The sequence below is a fragment of the Vulpes lagopus genome, chromosome 3 (assembly GCF_018345385.1).
Source record: "Vulpes lagopus strain Blue_001 chromosome 3, ASM1834538v1, whole genome shotgun sequence".
NCBI lineage: Eukaryota > Metazoa > Chordata > Mammalia > Carnivora > Canidae > Vulpes > Vulpes lagopus.
Window position 1 is genome coordinate 32,491,324 of NC_054826.1, and position 26,409 is coordinate 32,517,732.

Genomic DNA, 26,409 nt, shown 5'->3' on the forward strand with positions numbered 1-26,409 from the left:
TATGTCAGAAGAAGAAGAGGATATTATAAGAGCACAGAGCAGGGACCTAAACCCAAATAAGGGAGTGGGTCAGAGAAGGCTTTGTAGAAAAAACTGCGTTTAGGCCAGGACAGGAAGGAAGAGTAAATATTACCCAAGTAAAAAGGCATAGGAAGGGTATTTCATCCAGGAACCACATATGCTTTGTGAGCCATTGTCAGGAACTTGGATCATTTTTTTTTTAATTGTGATAAGAGCACTTAGCACAAGATCTACCTTCTTAACAAAATTTTAAGTGTATATTATTGACAATAGGTACAATATTGTACAGTAAATCTCTACAGCTTGTTCATCTTACTTAACTGAAACTGTATACCAGTTAGTTAGTAACTCTCCATTTCCTCCTCCCCCTTGCCCTTGGTAACCACTATTGGGAATTTTAGAGCAATAAAATGATTTACATTTTTACACATAAAGTTTTCAAAAATTTCTCTCTAACTCAGTGCTTCTAAGTCAGGAATAATTTTGTCTGTCAGGTGACACATGACAAGGTCTACAGACATTTTCAGTTGGCAAAAACGGAAGGGGGGCTACTGGAATCTAATGAGTACAGACCAGGGATACTGCTAAAAATCCTATAATATAGAGAACAGCCTCCCATCACAAAGAGGTATCTGGCCTAAAATATTCATCATTCTGAGGTTAAGAAATCCTACAAGCTGCTCTGTGGAGAAAAGCTACTACAGACTTAAAGAGGTTATCGCATTAGCCTAGGCAGGAAATGATTGCTTGGGGTAGGGTGATAGCTATGGAGTTGGTGAAAAATGGTGACCCAAAATGCATTTTGAAGGTAGAAACATGAGATTTCTGATCGATTGGAAATGGGGTATGAGGGATAAAGACTAGTTAATGTTTTAGCTCTCAGTAACTAAAAGAATGGTGATGCCATTTACTGAGATGGAGAATGTTTGTGAAAGAACAAACGTGGAATGGAGAGAAACAAGGATTCAGTTTGGAACAGATTCATGAGTCTGGAGGAAGGGAGAAGGTCCAGTGTGGACTTCAGCATTTTAGGACTCATGCACATATAGTATATAAAGCCATGGGACTGGATGAGGTTACATTGGGAGATGAGTCCAGAAAGTGAAAAGGAGAGCCCCAAGGGCTGAACCCTTTATCATTTAGAGGTCATGAAGAATCATCAGAAAGGACTGAGAAGGAGCAGTGAGGAAGGAGGAAAACCGGGAAGGTTATATCCTAGAAACAAGTGAGAGAAGTGTATCAAAGAGGATGGCGTCAACACCTGTGTGAAAGGTTACCATGCAATCAAATAAGGAAACAATAGGAAATTGGCCAGGCAATACCAAGAGCTATGAGCTAATGGAAATCACTGTATTTGGAAAACTAGAACAAGCCCATAATAGAAAAGTTTATCTGTATAATTCTTTCTGTAAAAAGTCTAACCTCAAATTTCCATGTCTTCTTATCAGAAATGCATTTGTATATACTAGTAGGTTATGCCCTTCTGCAATCATTGCCATAAGAGAAGAAAGGAAGTAATAAGTAAACTAAAACCTTTAATTAAAATTCATAGATTGAAGTTGGACAGGGAATCTGGACAGAGGCAAGAGATTTTTGCATATAGTCTGGATGTGATTAGACTTACTGTGATAGTGATTCACAGCTTATGTTCATCAAGAAGACCAGCTCAGCCTCTAGCCTTATCTATGATACCTGGATGTTTGGGAGTAGATGAACCCAGAAATCATTTTAATGACATATCCCTGGATTCTAACTAGCTTCCATTCTTCTCTGGTGCTTTAACTTGAAGAGATTCATTCTAAATCCTATCCTTAATGAACGAAAGTACAATTCCCTTGAATGAGATCTGATCGCACCTTTGGGTTCTCCTAATTTCCCAGTCCCTCACACCTCTGAATAAAGATTTCCCTGAGAAAACAGAAAGGACTCCCTAATCCTTCATCAATCAAACTCCCCCTCCACCCTTCTTCTTGGAGGAACTAAGATCCTACAAGGAACTTTTGGGGTAGGGCCAAAATAAGTATTGGAAAACAATAGGGAATGATATTTTCTGTGGCCCCACCTCGGATTCTCTCAGTAAAATATATAGGAGACAAAATTAAGGTCAGGGATGAATTGGGTTGGGTTGGAAACCTCTGAAGTTTAGAGTGGGTCAATCTTCAAATGGAAGGATGGGTGGTAACATATCACAAACATACAACAAATGGCTTTAATCATTATAATAATCATTACCACTATTTATTATCTGCTAGCATTATCTCATTTAATCTTCATTAACAACCCATTGAGTAAGCAATTATAACTAAAGATTTTAATTTTACAGATTAAAAAAAGATATTCAAAAAGATTACATAAATAGGCCAAACCCACACAATTAATGTCAGTCAATCTGACTAAAAACCCACAGGGTCAAATACAATTCTACCCTGCCAAAGCAACGCAGTAGAAAGAACCCTCAGTTTGCAGTCAAGGATTTATTTGCTTTCTAAACCTAGCACCAACATTAATTTTGAGGGTGACTTTGGGAAAAGTCATTTAATCTCTCTAAACCTCAGCCTGATTTCCCACACCTACAAAATAATCAGGACAACCTTGATGATCCCTAAGGTAACTTCTGGTACTTGTGTCTCTGATTCTAACTTGTGATAATCATGACTTTAAGTTCTCTCATTTGTAAAGAGGGCTTTGATTTTCAAAATACAGTCATCTATTATTGTATTTGATCTTTACAACAATCATGAGGCAGGCAAGCATTACTCTCTTGTGTTTTACATACAGATGGGGAAAAAGACTTGAAATAGAGTAGGTACCCTGTCCATGGTTAACATAGCTGCTCCCCAGTCAACTGCTCTAATATTCCAGGTATCTCTCCTCCTTTCTCTCGGGTACTTTTTCTACCCTCTGGGGCCTACCCCATTTCTCAGTCCTAGGAAGGTTTTCATTACTAATTTAAATGTTAACTGCTAAGAAACTAAAGGAAGAGTGTATACAGGGGCCTCCAGCACCACTGGGGTCCTAAACAGGGGCTGAAGGACTGGAGCAGGACAGATCCAGCTCCCCAGGAACATGCCTAAGGATGCACTGAGTGTGCAGGAACTCAGATGTGCTGAGTGTGCAGGAACTCAGGATGCAGAAAAGGAAACAGTGGATTTTTCTGCAGGCTGGGAAGTGCAAGGCTGTAGATAACATTATCCATGGCTATGTAGTAGCCAACAACCTTTCCTGGTGAATTCATTCTTTAGGTCTCAGCTTAGTAGATCCTTCTTCTGGGAAGCCTGGGAAGTGTCATGAGCACAAGACCCTATATGGCTGGTTTTATACCAATAATTATGAAAAAATTCTCCTAAAATATTTCCTTCTTCTTAGGGTTCCCCATCTCAGGAAATGTCACCATTCTCTTCTGAGATGCCTTTTTTTTTAACTTTTTTTATTTTAATTCCAGTTAGTTAATGTACAGTGTAATATTAGTTTCAGGTATACAATATAGTGATTCAACACTTCCCATACATCACCCTGTATGTGCTCACCCTGTATTTGCTCACCCTGTTGTGCTCATCACAACAAGTGAACTCCTTCATCCTCATTACCCTCTACTCTGGCAACCATCATATTGTTCTCTATAATTAAGAATCTGTTTCTTGCTTTGTCTCTCTCTCTCATTGTTTTCTCCCTTTGCTTGTTTGTTTTGCTCTTAAATTCCTCTGAGATGTCTTAACCAGAAATGTAGGAGACAAGGAAAGGGAGAGAGCCTAGCCCAGGGATTAAAAAGTAAACTCTGGACTCAGGCTACGTGTGTATTGATGGGAAGACACCTAACCTTGCCAAGCTTCAGTTTCTCCTTTCATAAAATGGAGCTAAATACTACTTTCTTCATAGTGTATGCTGAGGAATAAATATAAACATCTCATAAAATGCCTGGCAAAAATAATCAATCAAAAACTGGAGCTTTGGGGATCCCTGGGTGGCGCAGCGGTTTGGCGCCTGCCTTTGGCCCAGGGCGCGATCCTGGAGACCCGGGATCGAATCCCACATCGGGCTCCCGGTGCATGGAGCCTGCTTCTCCCTCCGCCTGTGTCTCTGCCTCTCTCTCTCTCTCTCTGTGACTATCATTAAATAAATAAAAAATTAAAAAAAAAAAAAAAAAAACTGGAGCTCTAAGAAACCAGTGAGCCTTCTCCTTCCCTCTATATTCAATCAGTCTTCCCACAGAGATTCCACCTCCTAAATCTAGGTAAAGCTCCTCACTTTCTTTCCATCCTTGCCTCTATATGATCCAGGTAGTTATCACCTCTGATCTGGGCTCCAGTATTGCCAGTTTATCTCCATGCCCCCATTTTTTTGCCCTCTCACCCTAATCTATTCTCTGCAAGGCAAGTTCTCACGACATATGGATTGCTGATGTTGCCCACTGCTTTCCGTGCCTGACTTTCTGTCACAGAGTCCTCCCAGTACTCCAGGACCCTGTGTGGCCTCCTCCTCTGCCTCATTTTTTATTACCCGGCACCCTCCCCATGAAGGATCCTACTGTATCCCTCTATCATTCCTCTGTGGTAGGAACCACTTATCTCTTTCACTCTCACATCCTTGGTATTGGGTTGGTTTTTTTTTAATTTTATTTATTTATTTGAAAGAGAGCATGAGCAGGGGATGGAGGATAGAGGGAGAAAGAGAAGCAAGCTCCACACTTGCAGGGAGCCTAAAGCTGGGCTCAGTCCTAGGACTCTGGAATTGTGACCCAAGCCAAAGGCAGATGCTTAACCAATGGAGTCACCCAGGCACCCCTGGCATTTGTTATTTTTTCTGCCTTTTAGAACCTTCCTTACATTACAACCTTTCCTGGTGAACTCATTCTTTAAGTCTCAGCTTAGTAGATCCTTCTTCTGGTAAGTGTCATCAGCACAAGGCCCAGCTCACAGAAGGTACTTATTATCTATCAAATAAATGGCCAAGAGTGACAGCATCAAAGTCAATTCAATCTTGACTTAAATCCCTGCAGCCTGAGGGCAAGCTGGGCTCTCTGTCTGGGCCAGAATTCAGCTTCTAGATGATTCCATATCATTTAGCAATCCTACTTTTGGGTATTTATCTAAAAGAAATGAAATCGGGATCTAGAAGAGACATTAGTACCCTCATATTCTTCTCAGCGCTCTTTACAATAGCCAAGATGTGAAACAACCTAAATATCTATCAACGATAAATGAATTTTTAAAATGTGGTATTTTTAAAATATATATATATATAAATGTGGTATTTTTAATATATATATATATATATCCAATAGAATCTATTCATCCTTAAAAAGGGTGGAAGACATTCTGAAATATTTGACATGAATGAACTTTGAGAATATTATGCTAAGTGAAAAAAGCTAGTTACTGGAGGACAACTGTTGCATGATTCCATTTATATGAGGTGTCTCAATAGTCGAATACACAGAAACGGAGTTGAATGGTGACTTCCAGAGGCTGGGAGGAGGGGAAAATCTGGACTTGTCAATCAATGGGTATAAAGTTTCAGGGAAACAAGATGAATAAGTTCTAGAGATCAGCAATACAACATTGTTAGTTTACAAAAGTTAATAGTGCTGTATTGTACACTTAAAAATTTAAGAGAGTAGACCAAATGTTGAGTCTTGTTTTCAAAATAAAATGAAATTTTTTTTTAAAAAAGGAAATATACCTGGGTTGTGTTTAGCAAGGTTTGGGTGATCTTTTGTTATCACAGCATAACATATCAACATATCATAGCATATAGAATTTGATAAAGATGGAAAGAAAGCCCTTCATATAACCTAGGGCTTAAATAATATAATAGCTGGCAAAAACACAAAGAGGGATTGCACCTGGCTGAAAGCATTGAGAAAATCTTTTTGGAGATAATACCATGTGAGACGGATTTTGAAATTGGGAAAGATATCTAAGGATACACAGAGAGAGAAATAAGCAAGATAATATGCAAGAATGAAAATACTCAGAATGGACAGGGAAGGTGAGTGTAGCCAGAGCAGTGAACAACTAATAAAAAGATCAGGGAGAAAAAATAGGACAGATTAGGCCCTTAATATATACTAGTCTCCATCCTGAATGATTTATATATTTATTTTTCATACCTGTGTCAGTTTTCAATTACTGCCATAACAAAATGTCATAACCAAAAACAACACAAGTCCAGTATGAGTTTCACTGGGCTAAAATAAAAGTTGTGGCAGGGCCATGTTCCTTCCTGGGGGATCTAAGGCAAAATTCATTTTCTTGCTCATTCAGGCTGTTGGCAAATTTGAATTTCTATGGTTATAGGCCTCTAGTTCTTATTTCTGAGGAAATAAGGGCTTCAGCTGAGGGCTCTTCTTAGCTTCCTCATTCCTTGGTTCATGACCCCCTTTATCTTCAAAGCCAGAAATGGAGGACCAAACACCTCTGACACTTTGAATCTCTCCTGGGTCTTTTTCTGTCTCATCTCTTTGAACAATTCTTTTCTACTTTTAAGGACCAATATGATTGCATTAAGTCCACCTGGATAATCACCCTGCTTTAAGGTCTCTGGCCTTAATTCCATCTGAAAAATATCTCTTATCATTCAATGTAACACAGTTAAAGATTCTAGAAATTGGATCGTGTCTTTGGAGGGCCAGTTTTCTGCCTACCACATCCCATCTCATAAGTAAGGAAACAGGCTTAGTGGTTAGGTAACATATCCAAGGTTACCACCTAGTTCTTGACAGCTGGCTTTTGATCCCAGTTTTATCACCAACTTCACCCAGAGAACATAAAGGAAAAAAAGTGGAACATGAGGCTAGAACAGAACAATAGGTTAAGGATTTATTGTAGCCACTCTCAAATGGCAGCCATAAGAGAAGTTTCAAAAGAACCAGTCACACTTTAGTTTTCTATTGCTAACAAGTTACCACAAACTTCGTAGTTTAAAACGACACTTATACATTACCTCCCAGTTCTATAAGTCAGAAGTCCAGTATGTCATAACTTGCTCTCTGTCTAGTTCTCACAAGACTTAAATGAAGGTGTTAATCAGCTGAGTTCTCATCTAGAGTTCAGGGTCCTCTTCCAAATCCATTTCTGCTATTATCAGAATTCAGTTCTTTGTGATTATTGGGCCAAAATCCCCATTTACTCGCTAGCTGTCAGCAGAGATATCGCTCAGCTTCCCGAGGTCACATAGCTCAAGGAGCTGATCCTTGCTCCTTTGCCCCCCTCCCTCACATCAATTCCCTTCCATCTCAAATCTCTCTGACTTCTGTCACCAACGAAGGAAACTCTTCTATAGTTTCATGAGATTAGATTAGAGCTACCCAGATAATGTACCCCTTCTTCTTAAGTTCAAATGATTAATAAACTTAATTACATTTGCAAAATCTCTTTTGCAATGGAATATGACATAATCATAGAAATAACATGAGAGAGCGGGGGAAGTGGAGGTTATGGGGCCATCTTAGAATTCTTCCTACTATACATTCCATGAATAATGGGACAAATAATACCATGTTATTGAACACAGGAGGAGCACAGAGGCAAGGATAGATGCCTAGGGCCCAGATTTTGGTGATGAGCAGAATGCCAGGTCTGTTTGAGAACTGAGGTAGGAGATCACTTCCTGTCTTCTGAAGATGAGGATGAAGTTAGAGATTTCTTAGTGCCTCTTCCAACTTATGCATGGCCCAAAGCAAGCCCATAGCCAAATGCATTCCCACTTATGTATGTCTCCATTAAAGGAAGGATGTTCTCGGTGAGAATTTCTGAAGGAAAAGGGAAGAAATCCAAAGTTATTATTCCATACCTATAATAATTCACACAACCTTGTGACACAGATTTGCCAAGAGTAGGAGGCTATCTAAATTTGGGAGGACATCAGTCTTTTACAATATTTTTAAAGAAACACATTTTATTATTTTAATTTTATGCAATAATTTGTTCTATGACAATCACTTTTCAGAACAAGGATTCTGAGGGAACATGATTTTAGGACTATGTAAGAATTATGGATCTACCTGAGATACCAGTTTCTCAAAAATCGGTGCTTCTGAAGTTTTTGAAATCAGTTTATTAATTTATACAATAAACAATTCCTTGTGCAATCATATTTTTGCTATTAATTAGCTCAGGAAATAATTTTCTGTATAGATAGCTCAGGGGAAACATTACAGATTGACTACTTATGGAGTTCCATGTTCACTCAACAAATATTGAGACTGTATTAGGTTCTAGGGAATTATGGGGAAATGTAAACTCTCTCACATGATTTAACAACTTAGTGTAGTGGCAACAGCAAAAAAGAGTAGAACAAGGAGTGATACTGAGGAAAAAAGTAGAAAAATTCAGAAAAAAATAGAAGTGAGGGTAAGAATCAGCAGGCAGGCTTCTCAGAGGAGATGGCACCTGGAGCCGGACTCCTAATGGTTAAATCCAGAGCCCACTCCCTGACATCAGAGGCTCTGTTGATCTAGTCCTTGCCTCATTCTCCATATGCTCACTACACAGCTAATTACCTTGAACACGTGAAACCTTTTCCTGTCTCAGAGTCTTTGCTCTTCCTGTTTCCTCTGACTATAATGCTGTTCTTCCAGATTCTTCACACATCTAAATCATGCTCAACCTTCAGCTCTCAGCCTAAAAATTACCCTCACAGGGAGATTTTTCCTCACTTCCCTATGTATTGATCCTTTCTTTCCTTTTCCTGACTCCTTGCCACCCAAGTTAGAGATGAAAGAATAGTAGTAATACTGAGTAGCTGACCTGCTATTATCTCCATTTTTCAGTTGAGTGTGCCAAAACTCAGAGAGAGCTAAGTTACTTCTCCAAGGTCACATAGCCAGTGGGAGAAGCTGGGATTTGAACCCTAGTCAGATGATCTCACACCCATAATTTTAACCAGTATGTCCTCGGTTTTCTTTATATTATAAACACTGTGGGTATTCACTTAGAAAATCAGAAAATAGAAGGTAGAAAAGAAAGAGAGCCTGTAATCCGGCCAGCAAGATAAATCCAGACACTTAATCTCTGCTAAAGCTGTTTTCAAATGGGGACATATACCAACAGACACATGAAAAGATGCTCAATGTCATTAATCATCAGGGAAATGCAAATCAGAACCACAGCGAGATATCACCTTCTATGTGTCAGAATGGGCTAGAATCAAAAAGATAAGAAATAATAAGTGGGTGAGGATGTAAGAAAAAGGAATGTTCATATACCATTGGTGAGAGTGCAAATTGGTACAGATGCTGTGGAAAACAATATGGTGGTTTTTCTAAAACTTAAAAATAGAGTTACCATATGATCCAATAACTCTACTACTGAGTATTTATCCAAAGAAAATGGAAACACTAATTCAAAAGATGTGTGCACCCCCTGTGTTTCTCACAGAATTATTTACAGTAGCCAAGATATGGAAAGAAACTAAGTGCTCATTGATAGATGAAAGGATAAAGAAGATGTGCTCTATAGGGGCACCTGGGTGACTTAGTAAGTTGAGCATCCAAGTCTTGATTTCAGCTCAGGTCATGATCTCAGGGTGGTGAGACTGAGCCCCACATCAGGCTCTATTCTGGGTATGGAGCCTGCTTAAGATTCTCACTCTCCCTCTCTCTCTGCCCCTCCCCCATGGCTCATATTCTCTCTTTAAAAAAAAAGATGCAGGATGCCTGGATAGCTCAGAGGTTGTGTCTGCCTTCAGCTCAGGGCATGATACCAGAGTTCCAGGATCTAGTTCCACAACAGGCTCCCCATAAGGAGCCTGCTTCTCACTCTGCCTGTGTCTCTCATGAATAATAAATTAAAATCTTTAAAAAATAAAAAAAATTTTAATTAAAAAATATTTTTAAAAGATGTGATATAAAAAAAATAAAAAATAAATAAAAGATGTGATATATATATATATATAGAGAGAGAGAGAGAGAGAGAGAGAGAGAGAAAGAGATTAATCATAAAAAAGAATGAGATCTTGCCATTTGCAATGTGGGTAAACCTAGAGGGTATTATGCTAGGGGAAATAAGTAAGAGAAAGACAAATACCTATAATTTCATTTATATGTGGAATCTAAAAAAACAAAACAAATGAACAAACAGCAGAAACAGAACCATAAATACAGAGAATAAACTGATAGTGGCTAGAGGGGATGGTGTACGGGCCTGGGGAAAATGGATGAAAGGAGTAGGAGATACAGGTTTCCAGTTGTTATGGAATGAATAAGTCATAAGGGTAAAAGTTATACCATAGGGAATGCAGTCAATAAAATTGTAATAGTGTTGTAGGGTGAAATATTGTAGCTACACTTGTGGTAGGCACAGCATCACATATAGAGATATTGATCACAATGTTGTACACCTGAAACTAATAAAACATTGTGTGTCAACTATACTTCAATTTTAAAAATAATAACACTAAATTTTTTTAATGGGGTCATATACTCTGTTTTATAAACTGTTTTTTTTCCACTTAACAGCCTACTAAAACTTCTTTCCATGTCATCTCTCATTTCTGAATAGTATTAGCTGCTTCTACCAGAAGTCTACTCTGGTCCAGGTACCCTGCTAGGCCCATTGGAGCTCATCCTCACAACACTTTTAGGTTGTTCCTGCTATTCTCACCATTTCATAGATAGATGAAACTGAGCCTCAGATATGTAAAATAACTTTTCCAAACCATACATTAACGAATGGCAGGGACAGGAGTAGGAAAATTATACCATTTCTGAACTCTTAATAATTCTCTTCATTGTCCCAGAAATAGCTGTGTTGTCCCTTTAGTAAAATGAACAGGGAGCTGTGGGGAAGAAGAAGAGCAGCTGCTCCCTGCCTCTGGGGTTGCCCTGCCAGGTTGGTTGTGGATATGTGGGAGTTGGGGGTCTGAGCATTCAGGGAACTGGGCAGGGTAAAAAAATACCTGGAAATGGAAGATTTTCAACTAGTTGTTCTAAGTATCTCCTTTCCATACACGCCCTGTCCTGGAGATAACCAAACATTAATTAGAGCAGAAGCACACATTGTTTGTTATTTTATCCACCATTTGCTGATGGGTCAGGACCTATTTTTAAAAGCCTACAAAATTCCAACCTAAGGACTTCAAATGCGGGATATGTTGGGCCACAGATGACAACCCAGGCCCATACCTGGTGCCCTGAGTCAGGGACCCAGACCCTTGGAACCCATCTCACTTCTGAAACCAGCTGGTGGATCAGCAAATAGTAGGAGCTCTAGGGAGGGCTTTGGATATAGGGAAACCATATGTTTTGGTATTGTGGGCTAGCCAGCAGGCAGCTAGCTATAAAAAGAGAGTGGCTTCTTCTAAGAACTTAAGCCCAAAATATATGTGAAGGAAGTCCCATTTTTAACACCAGTATGGTGCCAAATATTCCTTTGTGTCTAGGAACTGTGGGCAAGTGGTGCTTGGGACCTGAAAAGGTAAACCTTGAAAGATGAGAGTGATGGCCCTGGTCCAAGTTGGACCCATTTTCAGCACAAGTAAATCACACCAGATCTAATTTTATGGATCTGGATTCACATTTGATATGAGTTCCATCGCCTGCTTTGTGACCTTGAGTAAATTATCTTTCTGAACCTCAGTTTCCTCAGTTATCAAAAAGAGATATGACTAGCTGAGCTAAAGAGAGTGATGGGGATTTAAAAAAATGGATGCCAAGTATCTTCTGCAGTGTCCAGTTCAAAGGCCATACCCAGAGAAAATGGATGTTGGGCGGTTACTACTTTTGAGGCAAAGTGAAATTCTTGCTTGTTCACTTTCTTGTCCCATCTCCACACCACAGCACAGGCTGTTCCTGCCCCCAAGAAATGCCTCTCTTTCTATTTGAGAATGTTCAAAGCCTGCCTGCCCTGCAGAGCCCTGCCAATGGCCCCTCTTCCCTGATGCTTTTCCATATTTTTCCCAGTTGGACATGGCTTTTCCTACCTCTGCACTTCCTTAGCACTTGATCAATGGTTCCCTGTGCTGTTCAGCCCAGCCCACATTTCACAGCTACTCTATGTCAGTCATATTCATTCTACTGATCTCCTTAAGAAGAAACTTCTTAGTTATTTTTCATCAGGCTTGGTATATATTCAGTCCTCAACGAATACTATGTAATTATTCATTTATTCAGTATATGTTCATTGACCACCTGCTTTCTGCCAGGCACTATGGTAGGCACCAGGAATATAGCAGGGAATGACACAGATAAGACCCCTGGCATCACTGAACTTACATTTTAGTGGAAACCAATAATAAATGAATAACAAATCAATTGATAAATATATATATAAATCATTTTAGACTATGATAAGTACTATGAAGAAAAGGAAACAAGGTAAGGTGAGAGAGAGATGGGTGCCAGAGACAATCCCTAGAGGGGTGGATGTGAGGAGATGAGGTACAAACATAAACTTAATGGGGAGATGGAGGCATGTTTGGGACAATTTCGGGGAAATGAGTTCCAGGCAGAGTTCCAGTCCTGAAGTGGGAAAGAATTTGGTATGTGGTAGGAACTGTAAGAAGGCCAATGAGGCTAGGGCATGATGATAACAGGAAAGATGGTACAAGATGGGGTTAGAGGTGAGCCAGATCAGGTTGACTCAAGCAGGGCATTTGGATTTTACTAAGTGAGACAATTTTAAGTAGGGTGGGAAACAGCATGATCCTATTTATAATTTTAAAAGATCCTCTGGCTATTGTGTGGACATGGATTGTATAAGAATGAGAAAAGCAGCAATGAAATATGACACTAATACTTAGTGTCTAGAATGGTATCTGTGGCTATGGGGATGACTGGATGGGACAGACTAGATGTGAGGGTAAGATAAAGAGCTAATGCAGAAATGTGTCTCTGATATTTGGTTTAAGGAGTGGGATGGACAGTGATGCCATTTCCTGAGATGAAGAAGAAGGAGAGGAGTTAGTAATGCTGTATTTATTTGGGGTTTTTTGGAAGGAGTTCATTAAGAATTTTGTTTTAAATATTTCAGGTTTATGGTGTCAAGAAGGCAGTTAGATACACATGTTAGAGGTCAGGAGAGGGCCTACAGATTCAATTTGGGTTAATATTTGTATATGATGTGAGGTAAGGGTCTTGAGCAAGTTTTAACCTCTCCATATCTCAGTTTCCTTATGTGTAAAATAAAGATAGTAAAAGTACCTATCTCATCGGATTTGGGGAGGATAAATTGTAAATCAATAAGTTAAAGTGTGTAAAGTATTTAGAATGGTACCTAGCACATTCAATAAGTAAATATTCACTAGTGTTAATTATTATTTGCTATTGTTGATTGTGGTATAGGAGAAATCATCTGAATATGAGCTCATGGAGTAGAGTGGAAGAGAAGAACAAAATTTACCTCTCCCAGTAAAACAAATGTTTTAGATTACTTAAAATCAAGTTCCATCATCTGTGTATTGTGGAGTTTTTAATAAGTTAGTATTATCACTGCAGTAATACTGGTTAAGGTTCTTAAATAAAAGAAGATAATAGTCCTTTGTTATTCTGGGCTAGTCAGAATACACCTGTAATCTTGTGCCTATTTTTGAGTGCACTTAAAAAGAGATTTCAATAACCCAGGTTAAAGCAGGTAGAACAACCTAGTTGTAAGAAGTCTCAAAATGACTAAGTTTGGAAAAGAGCTGAAATAATTGAGAACAGAAGAAAATTTTTCTATGAGGCTGATGAAGCTTGAACTTCAGGACACCTCTGTTGTACAAACTCCTCCAGGCCCTAATTTTGTATTCTTTTTCTTAAGAAGGAGTCCAAAATTACACACACTTTGGGACCAACAAAATCTGTACCACCCCTGACTGAGAATACACAAAACTGCCTCCATCTTAAAATCTCATTCCCACTATAGGTCAGTGAGCAGAGGCTGGGCCCATCCAACTGATGATCTGTAGAAAGAACTGAGTCCAGCATTCAGCAGAGAACAGAATCCAGGACTGGTAGGATGCTTTCTAAACACTATGGCTCCAACTTTTAAGAGTTTCACCCCTTTTCTAGAGAGCAGTCTTCCAAGGATTTTTTTTTTTTACTCTTAATTTTTAGTACAGTAGTTCTTAGCCATTATAATTAATAATGATAATTAAACAAATGGATGGATAGATAGATAGATAGATAGATAGATAGATGATAGATAGATAGACAGGATCTAGTTATATGTGATTTTGACATATAACGTCAATATGAGAAAATGTTAAATTTTTTTTAAGTTCTAAGCCTAGTTATACTACCAACCGATTGTGTGTTCAATTTTATTCTACCTTTCAATGAATATAATTCTTAGATTAAGTGGAAGCTTTTAAAATTGTCTGCCTGCCTCCATCACCTTTATTTTTAATTTTCTTTAATTTTTTTAATAAAAATAGTTTATATCCATTAAAATTAATTAATTAGGGAGTTGTTAGCATCTATGAATAAAGGACTTGCACTGGAGGAGGTCAGCTGGAGCAAGATGGTAGGCAGGGTTGGGAAGAGAGCTGAGGCCTAAGCTTTGAGCACAGAAAGAGCTCGACATTGGGCAGAAAGGAAGAATGAGCAAAAAAGACTATAAAGGAACAACCTTGGGACTCCTGGTGGCTCAGTCAGTTAAGCATCTGACTCTTGATTTCGGCTCAGGTCATGATTTCAGGGTCATGAGATCAAGTGTCATGTTGGGCTGCATGTTAAACATGGAACCTGCTTAAGATTCTCTCTCCTTCCCTTTCTGCCCTTCCCCCACCTGGCACACACACACACACGTGTGTATGCATGCGTGTTCTCTCTCTCTCTCTCTCTATCTCTCTCTCTCTCTCTCGGAAAAAAGCATAAAGAGAAACCTGCAAAATAGGAGGAGACTGAGGAGCAGAGGGGTCTAGAAGCTAGGAGGAGTGTTTCTAGAAAAAATCATCAACATCACCATAACCATTGCTACTGGTGATACCAATACCATTAGTATTGTTGTGTCTGTGCTAAGTGCAAGACATGACTTACTCCTGGAATTCTTATCACCCATGAGATGGAAATCATTATCTCCATTTTCAAGTGTGGAAACTGATGCTTACAGAAGGAATGAAAGAATGTAGTACATTTTAGGAACGACTGAACCCATCTACATCCTTTCTTTTGCACTATGCCCATGCTACACTCCATAGTCTACCTAACTGGAAAATAGGAACGTAAGACCACTCTTCTTTATATTGGGGGGGGGTATATTTTTTTATTGGAGTTCGATTGGCCAACATATAGCATAACACCCAGTGCTCATCCCACCAAGTGCCCCCTCAGTGCCCAGTCACCCCATCCCTCCACCCACCTCCCCTTCCACTATGCCTTGTTCATTTCCCAGAGTTAGGGGTCTCTCATATTCTGTCACCTTCTCTGATATTTCCCACTCATATTCTCTCCTTTCCCCTTAATTCCCTTTCACTATTTTTTATATTCCCTGTATAAAAGTGAAACCATATAATGATTGTCCTTCTCCAATTGACTTACTTTACTCAGCATAATACCCTCCAATTCCAACCACTTTGAAGCAAATGGTGGTTATTTGTCATTTCTAATTGCTGAGTAATATTCCATTATCTATATAGACCACGTCTTCATTATCCATTCATCTTTCTTTTTTAAAAAAAGATTTTATTTATTCATGAGACACACACACATGCAGGGAGAGAGAGAGAGAGCGAGAGAGAGAGAGAGAGAGAGAGAATGGCAGAGACAGGCAGAGGGAGAAGCAGACTCCATGCAGGGAGCCTGATGTGGGACTCGATCCCAGGACTCCAGGATCACTCCCTGGGCTGAAGGCAGGCACTAAACCACTGAGCCACCCAGAGATCCCCTCCATTCATCTTTTGATGGACACTGAGGCTCCTTCCATAGTTTGGCTATCGTGGACATTGCTACTATAAACATGGGGTGCAGGTGTCTCAGTCTTTCACTGCATCTATATCTTTGGGGTAAATACCCAGCAGTGTGATTTCTGGGTCATAGGGTAGTTCTATTTTTAACTGTTGGAGGAGCCTCCACACAGTTTTCTAGAGTGGCTGTACCAGTTCATGTTCCCACCAACAGTGTAAGAGGGTTCCCCTTTCTCCACATCCTCTCCAACATTTGTTGTTTCCTGTCTTGTTAATTTTCACCATTCTCACTGGTGTGAGGTGGTATCTCATTGTGGTTTTGATTTGTATTTCCCTGATGGCAAGTGATGTGGAGCATTTTCTTATGTGCTTGTTGGCCAAAATGTCAATGCTACCCAGGGCAATTTACACATTTAATGCAATCCCTATCAAAATACCATGGACTTTCTTCAGAGAGTTGGAATGAATAATCTTAAGATTTGTGTGGAATCAGAAAAGACCCCGAATATCCAGGGGAATACTGAAAAAGAAAACCAGAGCCAGGGGCATCACAATGCCGGATTTCAAATTGTACTACAAAGCTGTGATCATCAAGATAGTATGGTACTGGCACAAAAAGAGACACATAGATCACTGGAACAGAATAGAAAGCCCAGAAATGGGCCCTCAGCATTATGGTTGACTAATATTTGACAAAGCAGGAAAAACTATCCACTGGAAAAAGGACAGTCTCTTCAATAAATGTGCTGGGAAAATTGGACAGCCACGTGCAGAAGAAGGACACTGGACCATTCTCTAACACCATACACAAAGATAAACTCAAAATGGATGAAAGATCTAAATGTGAGACAAGAATCCATCAAAATCCTAGAGGAGAACACAGGCAACACCCTTTTTGAACTTGGCCACAGCAACTTCAAGATACATCGATGAAGGCAAGGGAAACAAAAGCAAAAATGAATTATTGGGACTTCATCAAGATCAAAAGCTTCTGCACAGCAAAAGAAACAGTCAACAAAACTAAAAGACAACCTATAGAATGGGAGAAGATATTTGCAAATGACATATCAGTTAAAGGGCTAGTATCCAAGATCTATAAAGAACTTATTAAACTCAACAGCAAAGAAACAAACAATCCAATCATGAAATGGGCAAACGACATGAACAGAAATTTCACCAAAGAAGACAAAAACCACTCTTCTTTGAAACCTAACTATGCACGTGCTGCAAACAGGGTACTAGCTCAAAGAGTACTGGGGCTTTCCTTAGAACTTATTGTCCAACCCTCAGCTTCCCATCCCTGGCACTCACCATAAGAGTGAGGGGGAAGAGCCTTCCCCCTGTCACAGTGCTGAAACACAGTGACCAGCAGCTAGGGCAATTAAAATGAGTCACTCCTGCTAGCCAGGGAAGTGCTGAGTGATTTGCAGCTGGTGACAAATGGATAATTGGCCACTCAGACGCAGTGTCTTAGATGAAGTGGCCTCATCAGTAAAATTATTGCATGTGGCCAGAGCTATTTACACTGGTCTGGGAACCTTGATACATGATCCCAAGTGAGCCTCTCTCTGAGCATAGCTTAGTTCAGTAATTATCCAAGATGGCCTTTTCTTTCTCCCAGTAATTTAGAGGCATGCCATCTGAGTTTCTACCTTCGCACCCATGTTTTCATTACTTTTTAAAAATAGCCATTTGAAGCAGATGACAAAAGGAAATAGGTTGAGCTCAGTGACCTCTTGAGCTCAGATGAATGAAGGCACACAGGAGGTATCCCTTCCGTCCCCTTCCTCTTGGGGATGATAGGAAATTTGCTTTTGAAATAAAGAAGAATGTCCATATCCAACTCTGTGTCAAGAGGTCTTAGAGAGTAGGTTGATGGGATCAAAAGTTGATTGCTTTTTAATAACTTTCCACTTCCCACATCCCAAGGATCTGTTTTCCTGAATGTCCCTGGCATGGTATCTGCTCCCTCACCTCCAGGCAGTTCGTTGCTCCTCACACCATCTGCTTTACCTCCATACTTAAACGTTTACCCTGTGCCACACACTGTGCTACATGATCCATTTGTATTTTCCTTTTTAATTCTTAAAAATGCCTAAGTGCTATTACTTCATTTTGTGAAGAAACTAGCAAAGAGAGATTTAGTGACTTGCCCAAAGTCATACAACCAGTAAGTAATGAGACAGGACTCCATCCTGTTTTGTCTGATGACTGGGCCCATTCTCTTGACTAGTGCCCTCTACTTTCTCCCTGAGGATAGCACAAAAGTAATTGTCAAATGAATCACTGCAATATTTTATCTGGGTATTTATGTGGAGGTGATAATAACTACATAGATGTCAAGATATCTCTCAACTACTGTAACATATTAACTTAAATCAAAAGTCTGACATTCACAGTAGGATGGAGCACAAAAGACAGCAAACTGTGGTCCACAGGCCAAATTCAGCCTGTTGTGTGTTTTTAGTTTTAAAGTTTTATTGTGATACAGTTATGTGCATGTGTTTACCTGCTGTCTATGGCTACAACAACAGAGACAAGTAGTACATAAGGCCCTCAAAGCCTGAAATATTTATTGCCTAGACTTTTACACAAAAAAATTTGCCTACCCCTCAGCCAGAGCAACAAATCCAAGCTGAGAGATTAGAAACAATTAATTACTGAATCCTAATCCATGATCAGGACAGGAAATACCTGTCAGAATCAGAGAATGATCCAATCAGAGCTAGCTATCTTCTGTTAGCATCATGTTTAATAATATATTTAGTGTCTTATTAACAAAAGAATAAAAAATCATTTATGAGAAGAGACAGCTGATGGCCAGCATCAATAGAGCATGTCAGAATCCATTCACCCAGTAGGCATGAACTGTCATTTGAGTATTGTCCTCCCCCATAACCCCTGCTCCCATTGATCACCAAATCCTGTCACTTTGATCTCTTCACCCAGTCTGCCCCTCCCAATTTCTGCTCTGTTATCAAGTTCAATCCTGCACCTTCTCTGATGATCAATATTAACATAAGTAATAATCAAAGCAACATCTTAAAAAAAGTCATTACAGCAGCATGGTTTGAACTGTAATATGAGAATGATTGTAGCGCGATGGGGAAATAGAGGGGATTGCTTAGTGTCCTGCTGGAAATAATTAGGAAGTTCATGGCAGAGATAATATCCCACTGCCTCTTCCTTTTACCTCTACCTACTGTGCCTTCTCCTACCCCCGGGCATCTTTCTGCTTGGCATTCTCCTACTTATACTCCAAAACCTAGCACAATTTTCTCCTCCTCTAGTAAGTCTCCCTGATCCCTGCCAGCAGATTAATTATCAAGCCCTTCTGTGTCTACTTAGTACTGCTTTCTTACTTGTCACATAATTGAAATAGTACTAAAATCACCATTTATGACATTGACATAAGATGACATTGACATATGATATTGACATATCATATATATATATATATATATGATGATGGCTCTGTTAAGTACCTACCATGCTCCAAACACTGCGTGAAGCACTCTGCAGAGAATCAGGGTATCAGACCCCAAACCTTGTGTTTTAATCACTAGGCTACACTGCCCTCCCATCTTCTCCACAGAAGGTAGAGACTGTAGTGTATTCAGTTTTATCTCCATAATGCCCAGCAGTGCCTGCCATACAAGCAATGCTTATAAAATGAATGGATAAATAGTATGGTACATGTTTCTAAAGATTCCTATCCATTTGGTCATTCAAACACTAACCTGAGCACTGCTGTGAAGAGCTTTTACAGATATAATTTGAAATCCCAAATCAATTGACTTTAAGGGACAGAAATTTTTCCAGGTGGGCCTGACCCAAGCAGATGAACCCTTTAGGCACAGAGAGCTTTCTCCAACTAGTGGAAGTCAGAGAATTTCAAAGAATGAAAGGGAATGCCATACTATTACTGGCTTTAAGATGGAGGAGACACATAATGCAGAATTCAGACAACCTGTAGAAGCTGAAAGCAACCCCTGGCTAATGCCCAGCAAGGAAACAATGACCTTGGTCCTATGATCACAGGAAGGTGAATCCTACAAATAACTGGTAAGCTTGAACAACCCAAGCTCCAGATGAGAACCCCAGCCCCTGCCAGCATCTTGATTTCAGCCTGGTGAGAGCCTTATTAGAGAATCTAGACACCCTGACCCAGACTTCTGACCTACAGAACTATGAATGAGTACTGCTAGCAGGTACTGAGTCTGTGGTGATTTGTTATGCAGTGATAGAAAACAAATACAAACAGGTTTCCAATTCTATCAAGATGCTGGTGGTCAGACTGCTTTCTGTAGATCCCAAACATTCCACTGAGCTTTATAAGAAATGAATATTGGCTATGATCCAACATCAGGAAGATATCATGGGTTAAGGAAGTCCATGCCCATCTATAAATCAATCACAATCTGGTAAGGAAAGTAATGTTCTACAGTGTGTAGAGTACTGGATAAGAAATTTAAAGTCCTGGTTCCTAGTCCCAGATTGGCCAATGCCTCACTCTGTGACCTTGGGTAAGTTACTTTATGTCTCATAAGTGCAGGTCTTTCATCTGTAAGATGGGGATATTCATCCTTCACCCATCCATTTCACAAGACTGTAGATATAAGATCAAGTAAGAAAAAGAGTCCAACAAGCCATAGAAGTTGTGACCAGTTCTCTAGACGGACATAGGGAATCCTCCATCACTTAGATACTTTGAGGAAGAGCTGTGCCAAGTTATGAGATTAATAAAATTCAGGTGACTAGGTACACTTCCAAAGACAAGATCACAGCTGTTTCTTCCCTATGAAGGAGTTTATCCTGTAGATTCCTACAAGAATCCTCACAAAAATAATGCCTGCTATTTCAATAGCTTTTGCCTCTACCATTTTAATTCCAATAGCTTGGGATCCCTGGGTGGCTCAGCGGTTTAGCATCTGCCTTAGGCCCACGGCATGATCCTGGAGTCCCGGAATCAAGTTCCACGTCAGGCTCCCTGCATGGAGCCTGCTTCTCCGTCTGCCTGTGTCTCTGCCTCTGTGTGTGTGTGTGTGTGTGTGTGTGTATGTGTGTGTGTGTGTGTGTGTCATGAATAAATAAATAAAATCTTTAAAAAAATAATTCCAATAGCTTTAAATCCATTAAAGGAAAATAAATCAACTAAGTCTAGTACTGAAAGTTTTGGTTTCTCACCATGACATAGAGTTGTATCACCCTATGAGTAGATCGAGGCCCAGCTGAGCAGGCAACTTGCCAAGGTTATAGGGCTGGTCAGTCAAAGAGTCTCTCCAAGACTCAGTCTTGGCTCCTTACTTTTGATACAGAACTAGAAAATGCAGGGTTCTTGGATAGAGGCCCAGCTTTGCCTGTACCAGATCTGAACTGAAGAAAGACGTTGCCTTATACTCGAGTTCCTATCATGCGGATCAGATGCAAATGAAGCATTGGAACGATGTCACATTTTCAGGAGCCTCTTCCTCTGATCTTCTAGTTATTCCACAGATGACACTTACTGGCTATTAAACAATAGACTCCTTCTTTGCTATTTTTATCAAGTAGGTAGGGATATAGGGAATAGTGTGTAGGGTAAGCTGCTCTCAACACCTACCAGATAAATATTAATTAAAGGAGAATAGTGAAGAAGGAAACATTGGCTTGGAACTTTCTTGGGAGGGCTTTGACTTTTACTAGATAATCCTCAACTTGAGATACCTTAGTTGGGTCTCTCAGTTCAGTAATGTTAGAAAAGGGAGTAGCCATCCTGAACACTTGGTCTACTACTTGACTCCAGGCATCCTAAGCTTTAAGCAAGTTTGGATTCTCCTGGCTCTGAAAAATATTCCAGGTCTCTAGAATCCAAATCCAATGTGAATAGAACTACCGGGTTATGAGAGACTTGACATTAATGCATTCACATGTTATTGAGGCCCACTCTAGGCTAGGTACTATAAGGTTCTTTACTCTTATAGAGCTTATAATCTAGGGAAACAATAGACTGTCAACAATTACACCAACAGAAATCAGATTTCAACTGCAATGTGAGCTGCATGGGGCTCTGAGAGTCTTAAGACTGAATGCTGAAAAAGTACTGGGTCAGGTGAGGTCTGGAGGATGAATAGGGTTGATGCAATGATCAGGGAGGAGAATGGCATGTAATAAGGGTGTGAGCATTTTGAGTAGGAAGGGCCAAACAAAGCCCAAAGCCCATGTTGTGGAGATACTGGAGAGCAAGGTACAGGCCAGAGCACATAGGGTCTTAAGGGTTACCAAGGAGTTTAAATTTTATTTCAAGTGTAAGAGAAGGGATTTCATGGATTTTACACAAAGAAGCAACATGATACAATTAATGTTTTTAAAAAGACCACTCAGGCTTATTAGGCAGAGGAAGGGGAAGATAAGGGCTGGTGTCTAGTTTAGATGCCACTCGGGTCACCCAGACCTGAGAAAAGAGCATCATCTTCAACAAAGCCTCAGGACGCTAATATTTACCACTTCCTAAGGTGAAGAAAACACTGGACTAGTTATCAGAAGACTGGTGTGATTTGGAGTACAGATGTGTACTAGTCTTGAAGCATGGGGAGAATACTTTTGCCTTTGTGTGTATCATTTTGTTTGAATGCCCAATGGAAGCCATGAAGCCTGGTCTACCTGTTGATGATTTCAAATCACAGAAACTCATAGATGGAAGAGTATAAAAGAAGGCTGGGCCCTTGTGATGTTTGACCCTGCCTCTAAGTTGACATATGTCCCCAGCACTCTATACCCTGGGGGAGTAAGAGTGAGCACCAAATACAGCATCTCTGTAAAGGTCTACTACTTGAACATCTTCAGAAATGGGGAAACTCACTCTCACCCTCAGGTTGCACCACCTTAAATAAAATACCCACTTCTTTGTATTTAGTGTTTGTTTTTCTGAAATTTCTGCCAAATACTCCTAAATCAGGTTTCATAGTACCAGTCTCATGTCAATCCTTCAGTGAACACCTCTCTCTGAGTCTTTTCTTCCTGTCCCCTCCTCCTGCAGCTACTCTTCACATAACATAGCTTTGCTCCATTCTCCTGGTATCGTTCCTTTGAACAAATTTCCTTTTATTTCCCTTTCAATGTGAAGCCTCTAAGGACATTATTTTCCATACAGCAAGCAATAACAGATATTTGTTGAATTTTTTGAAGTGAGCACTGTCTGCCTAGAATGAAAAGGAGCCCCCAAAAAATGGAAACAAAGTGAAACACACAGGAACATGGGAATAACATAGAGAATGTTGACCAGAACGTTGAGAACAGTGTGGAATAATTACACAAGCTGGCAGGCCTGGGTTCTGCTCATGGGTCAGTGTGATTTGAGACTCAAGTTTCTTTATCTGTATATTCATGGGTTGAATTGGTGATTTCTTCAGTTGTTAAATATTAGGCTTTACTTAAGCACTGTCACCTACTGAAGGCTCTGAGCTTGAGGCTGTCAGGGCACATGTTAGAAAGGATGTAAAGTTACAGTAACTCCAGGATGACACTTCCTTAACAAATTGAGCCGAATGGAAAGAGAAATAGAATGCAAATAACTTTATCACTATATGATTTGGCATAATCTGATGCCCTGTCTGTCCACCACATTAAATCATTAATCATTCTATGGGACATGGACATATCATATATATATATATATATATATATATATATATATATATATATATATATATATATATTATATATATAACATGTACATAATTTTGAAATATCTTTGGAAAAATGTTCTAGAATTGGAAATCTCCTAGCCAAAGCTGAAAGATCACTATAGAATTCTTAACTATCCCTATTTTTCTTCATTGTTGGGCATAAGAGGAGAATAGGACTCTAAGAAAACCAAGGATCAATTTCTCACCTCATTTATCATTGTCAGAGTTAACATTTTGATCCAGTACAAAATATTCTTTGTCTTTTATTTCAGCCAAACTCTTTCTCTGTGGTAGAGGAGAGCATTGTGGCTGCCCTCAGCAGTGACATTCCCCCAAACTGGCTAAAGTATAGTTGTTCTCATTCTGTCTCCAATCCATTCTCCCTTCCCTTCCTTCTAGTCCACCATTTTGGTGACCTTTGATGGCCAAAAGAACAACAATGAGAAGGCAGTCTGGAAACATTTCTGAACATGATCAAAATTGTACATGTATATAAATGCATCTGCATTAATATATGTGTGCACAAATACTTAGTGTGTATTTAAAAGGATGTTTGTATTTAAAAGGATGTGTGTATTTAAAAGGACTCCATTTAAAAGGATGTTTGTACATGTGTGTGATTTTGTGGCCAAGTGTTGACATATCTGTCTTTGTTGGCACATGTATTGATGTATATGTATGTGCAAAAGTGGTGTGAATATATGCCTGTGGGGTTTTATCACCCCTGAAGAATAGCAACCACATAGGTCTTTATCTGTGATAAGGAACAAAATGCAAAGGGGAATCTCTCTGACATATGAATTCTCACATCTAGCTGACAGAGGAGAAGGGTGCAATAGGGTTTGACAGCTCTACTGACAGGGCTTAGGCTGTCCCTTGGCCCTTCCCTATAGCATTCTGCAGTTGATGTCTATGCTTCTGACACCTCTTCCCTTTGGCCTGCAGGTCCCTGTCTGGCCGCATCGTTGGTGGTGTCTGGTGGTTCTTCACCTTGATCATCATCTCCTCATACACAGCCAACCTGGCTGCCTTCCTGACCGTGGAGAGGATGGTGTCTCCCATCGAGAGTGCAGAGGACCTAGCGAAGCAAACGGAAATCGCTTATGGGACCCTGGAAGCAGGGTCCACTAAGGAATTCTTCAGGGTAGGAACATCCCTTGTCCTAAGGCACCTTCACAAAAGAGAACCTGTCATTAAAATATACTCACTAAGAAGCATATGATTGGAGGCAACCAGGGCAACTGCTTCACATAGTACAATTCAGGGAAACCCAGAGCAATTCTCAGCTTTCTACAAATCCCTGAGAAATGTACATTTCTACATTTGTGATAACTTCAAAGCTCTTGCATTGAACCAGACCCTTACATATTACAGCCTATGCCAAGTTCTCTGAAGGCTGCAAAGGATAAGACATGCAGTTTTTTCCCTGCTGCCACAGCTACTTGCAATATAATTAGTAATTGACTAGGACCAACTTAGGGACAAGGTCCAGACCTGATACCCTTTATGTCCTCTCCTTAGAGACCTGACAAATAAGAAGATGGTATATGGAAAACAATTACTGTTAACAGGTGGTCTATTTAACAGTGCCAGGAGAGAGAAAATGTGAAGTGAGAGTGGAGATGATGGAGATGTCATGTGGCTGGAAGCAGCAAGTGAAGGCAGAGGAGCAGAAGCCTAGGGTCAGCTAGACCTAGAGTCAGCCACACCTACGGCCAGAACCTGGCTCTGTCCTTGTTCTCTGTCCCTTAGCCTCTTTGACACTGTTTCCTCACCTATAAAGTCTGGAGAGTAATAGCTACCTTAAGGAGTCATTATAAAATTAAAAGAGATTAGGATCTACAACACAAGGCTCAGTTTCCCATTAGGGTTTTAGGGTAGAGGCATTTGGGGTGATTTTGGGGAAGGGGTAAGGATTTATAGCCACTAAAAACATATCTAGACATCATGCAACTAGGGCAGACCTGGGTTGGCTAATTACATTCCAGGCAAAGGGGACAACTTGAACAATGCTCCAAAACAGATAAACCTATAGTTTCCTGGACTGTAGACATGTTCATCCTAAAAGCTGAACAAATATCACATGGAGTTACCATATTTTGATGAAAGAAAAATGATAAACAATTGCTACCACTCACCTAGCACTTACTAGGTAATCAGGTCCTGTGCTAGCACACCCTACATGAATTATCTCATTGAATCCTTTCATTAGAGAGGAGTTAGATATGTGTTGTCCCCATTTTATATATGAAGCTCAGAGAAGTAAAAGTAATTGCCTGAGGTCGCACAGCTAATAAGTAGCATAAGGAGAATAGACGGCAAGTCCCTACCTTGCTTCAAGCATTGATGGGGATCCTGTGCAGACCTACTAGGTTCTCACTGCAACTTCATAGAGCAAACCCCTGGCCCAGGGTGAACCCACAGAGTAGAGTAATTTGTTCAATTTCTTGATTGTGGGCTCTGTGTTCTGTATGACAAGCAGGAAGGGGACCAAAGTCTTAACAATCACTGATCCAGTCTCTAAGGCTAAAATCATCCACTTTCGATATCTTGGAGCAAGAGGGTAACTTGGAGGTCACATGGCCAGAATCTGTCATTTTAGAGAGTGACATGACTTGCTTAAGCTTACCCAACCAGCTAGTAGAAAAACCTCCTGTAATCTCATTATAATTCTCTGGCATTTGTAGCCTACAACCAAAGTGTAAGGAGATGTCTGATATTTGTCCACATAGCCAGTCCTATGCCACAGGCCTGCTGATGAACCTGGGGAACAGCCAAATCACTTAATTATATACCCATGCTCTCATCCCCAATATCTGAGCACATCACCATCCCCAAAGCACTTTCCCAACCATGGTCTCATTTATGATCCACCTGTGACCTGTGGCAGGACAGGGGT

The 26,409-nt window shown here is 40.0% G+C and overlaps 1 protein-coding gene across 5 annotated transcripts in view; it reads left to right on the forward strand.

Annotated features, from left to right (window-relative positions):
• Nucleotides 1–26,409, forward strand: part of GRIA1 (glutamate ionotropic receptor AMPA type subunit 1) — a 300,553-nt gene that overhangs the window by 231,422 nt on the left and 42,722 nt on the right. For all 5 annotated transcript variants that reach the window (XR_005986977.1, XM_041750345.1, XM_041750344.1 and 2 more), the window contains one exon: nucleotides 24,456–24,654. Coding sequence is in view for 4 of the 5 variants with exons in the window: in XM_041750345.1 (XP_041606279.1) it covers nucleotides 24,456–24,654 (199 nt within the window). In the remaining variant the exon portion in view is untranslated. The remainder of the gene's footprint in view (nucleotides 1–24,455; nucleotides 24,655–26,409) is intronic.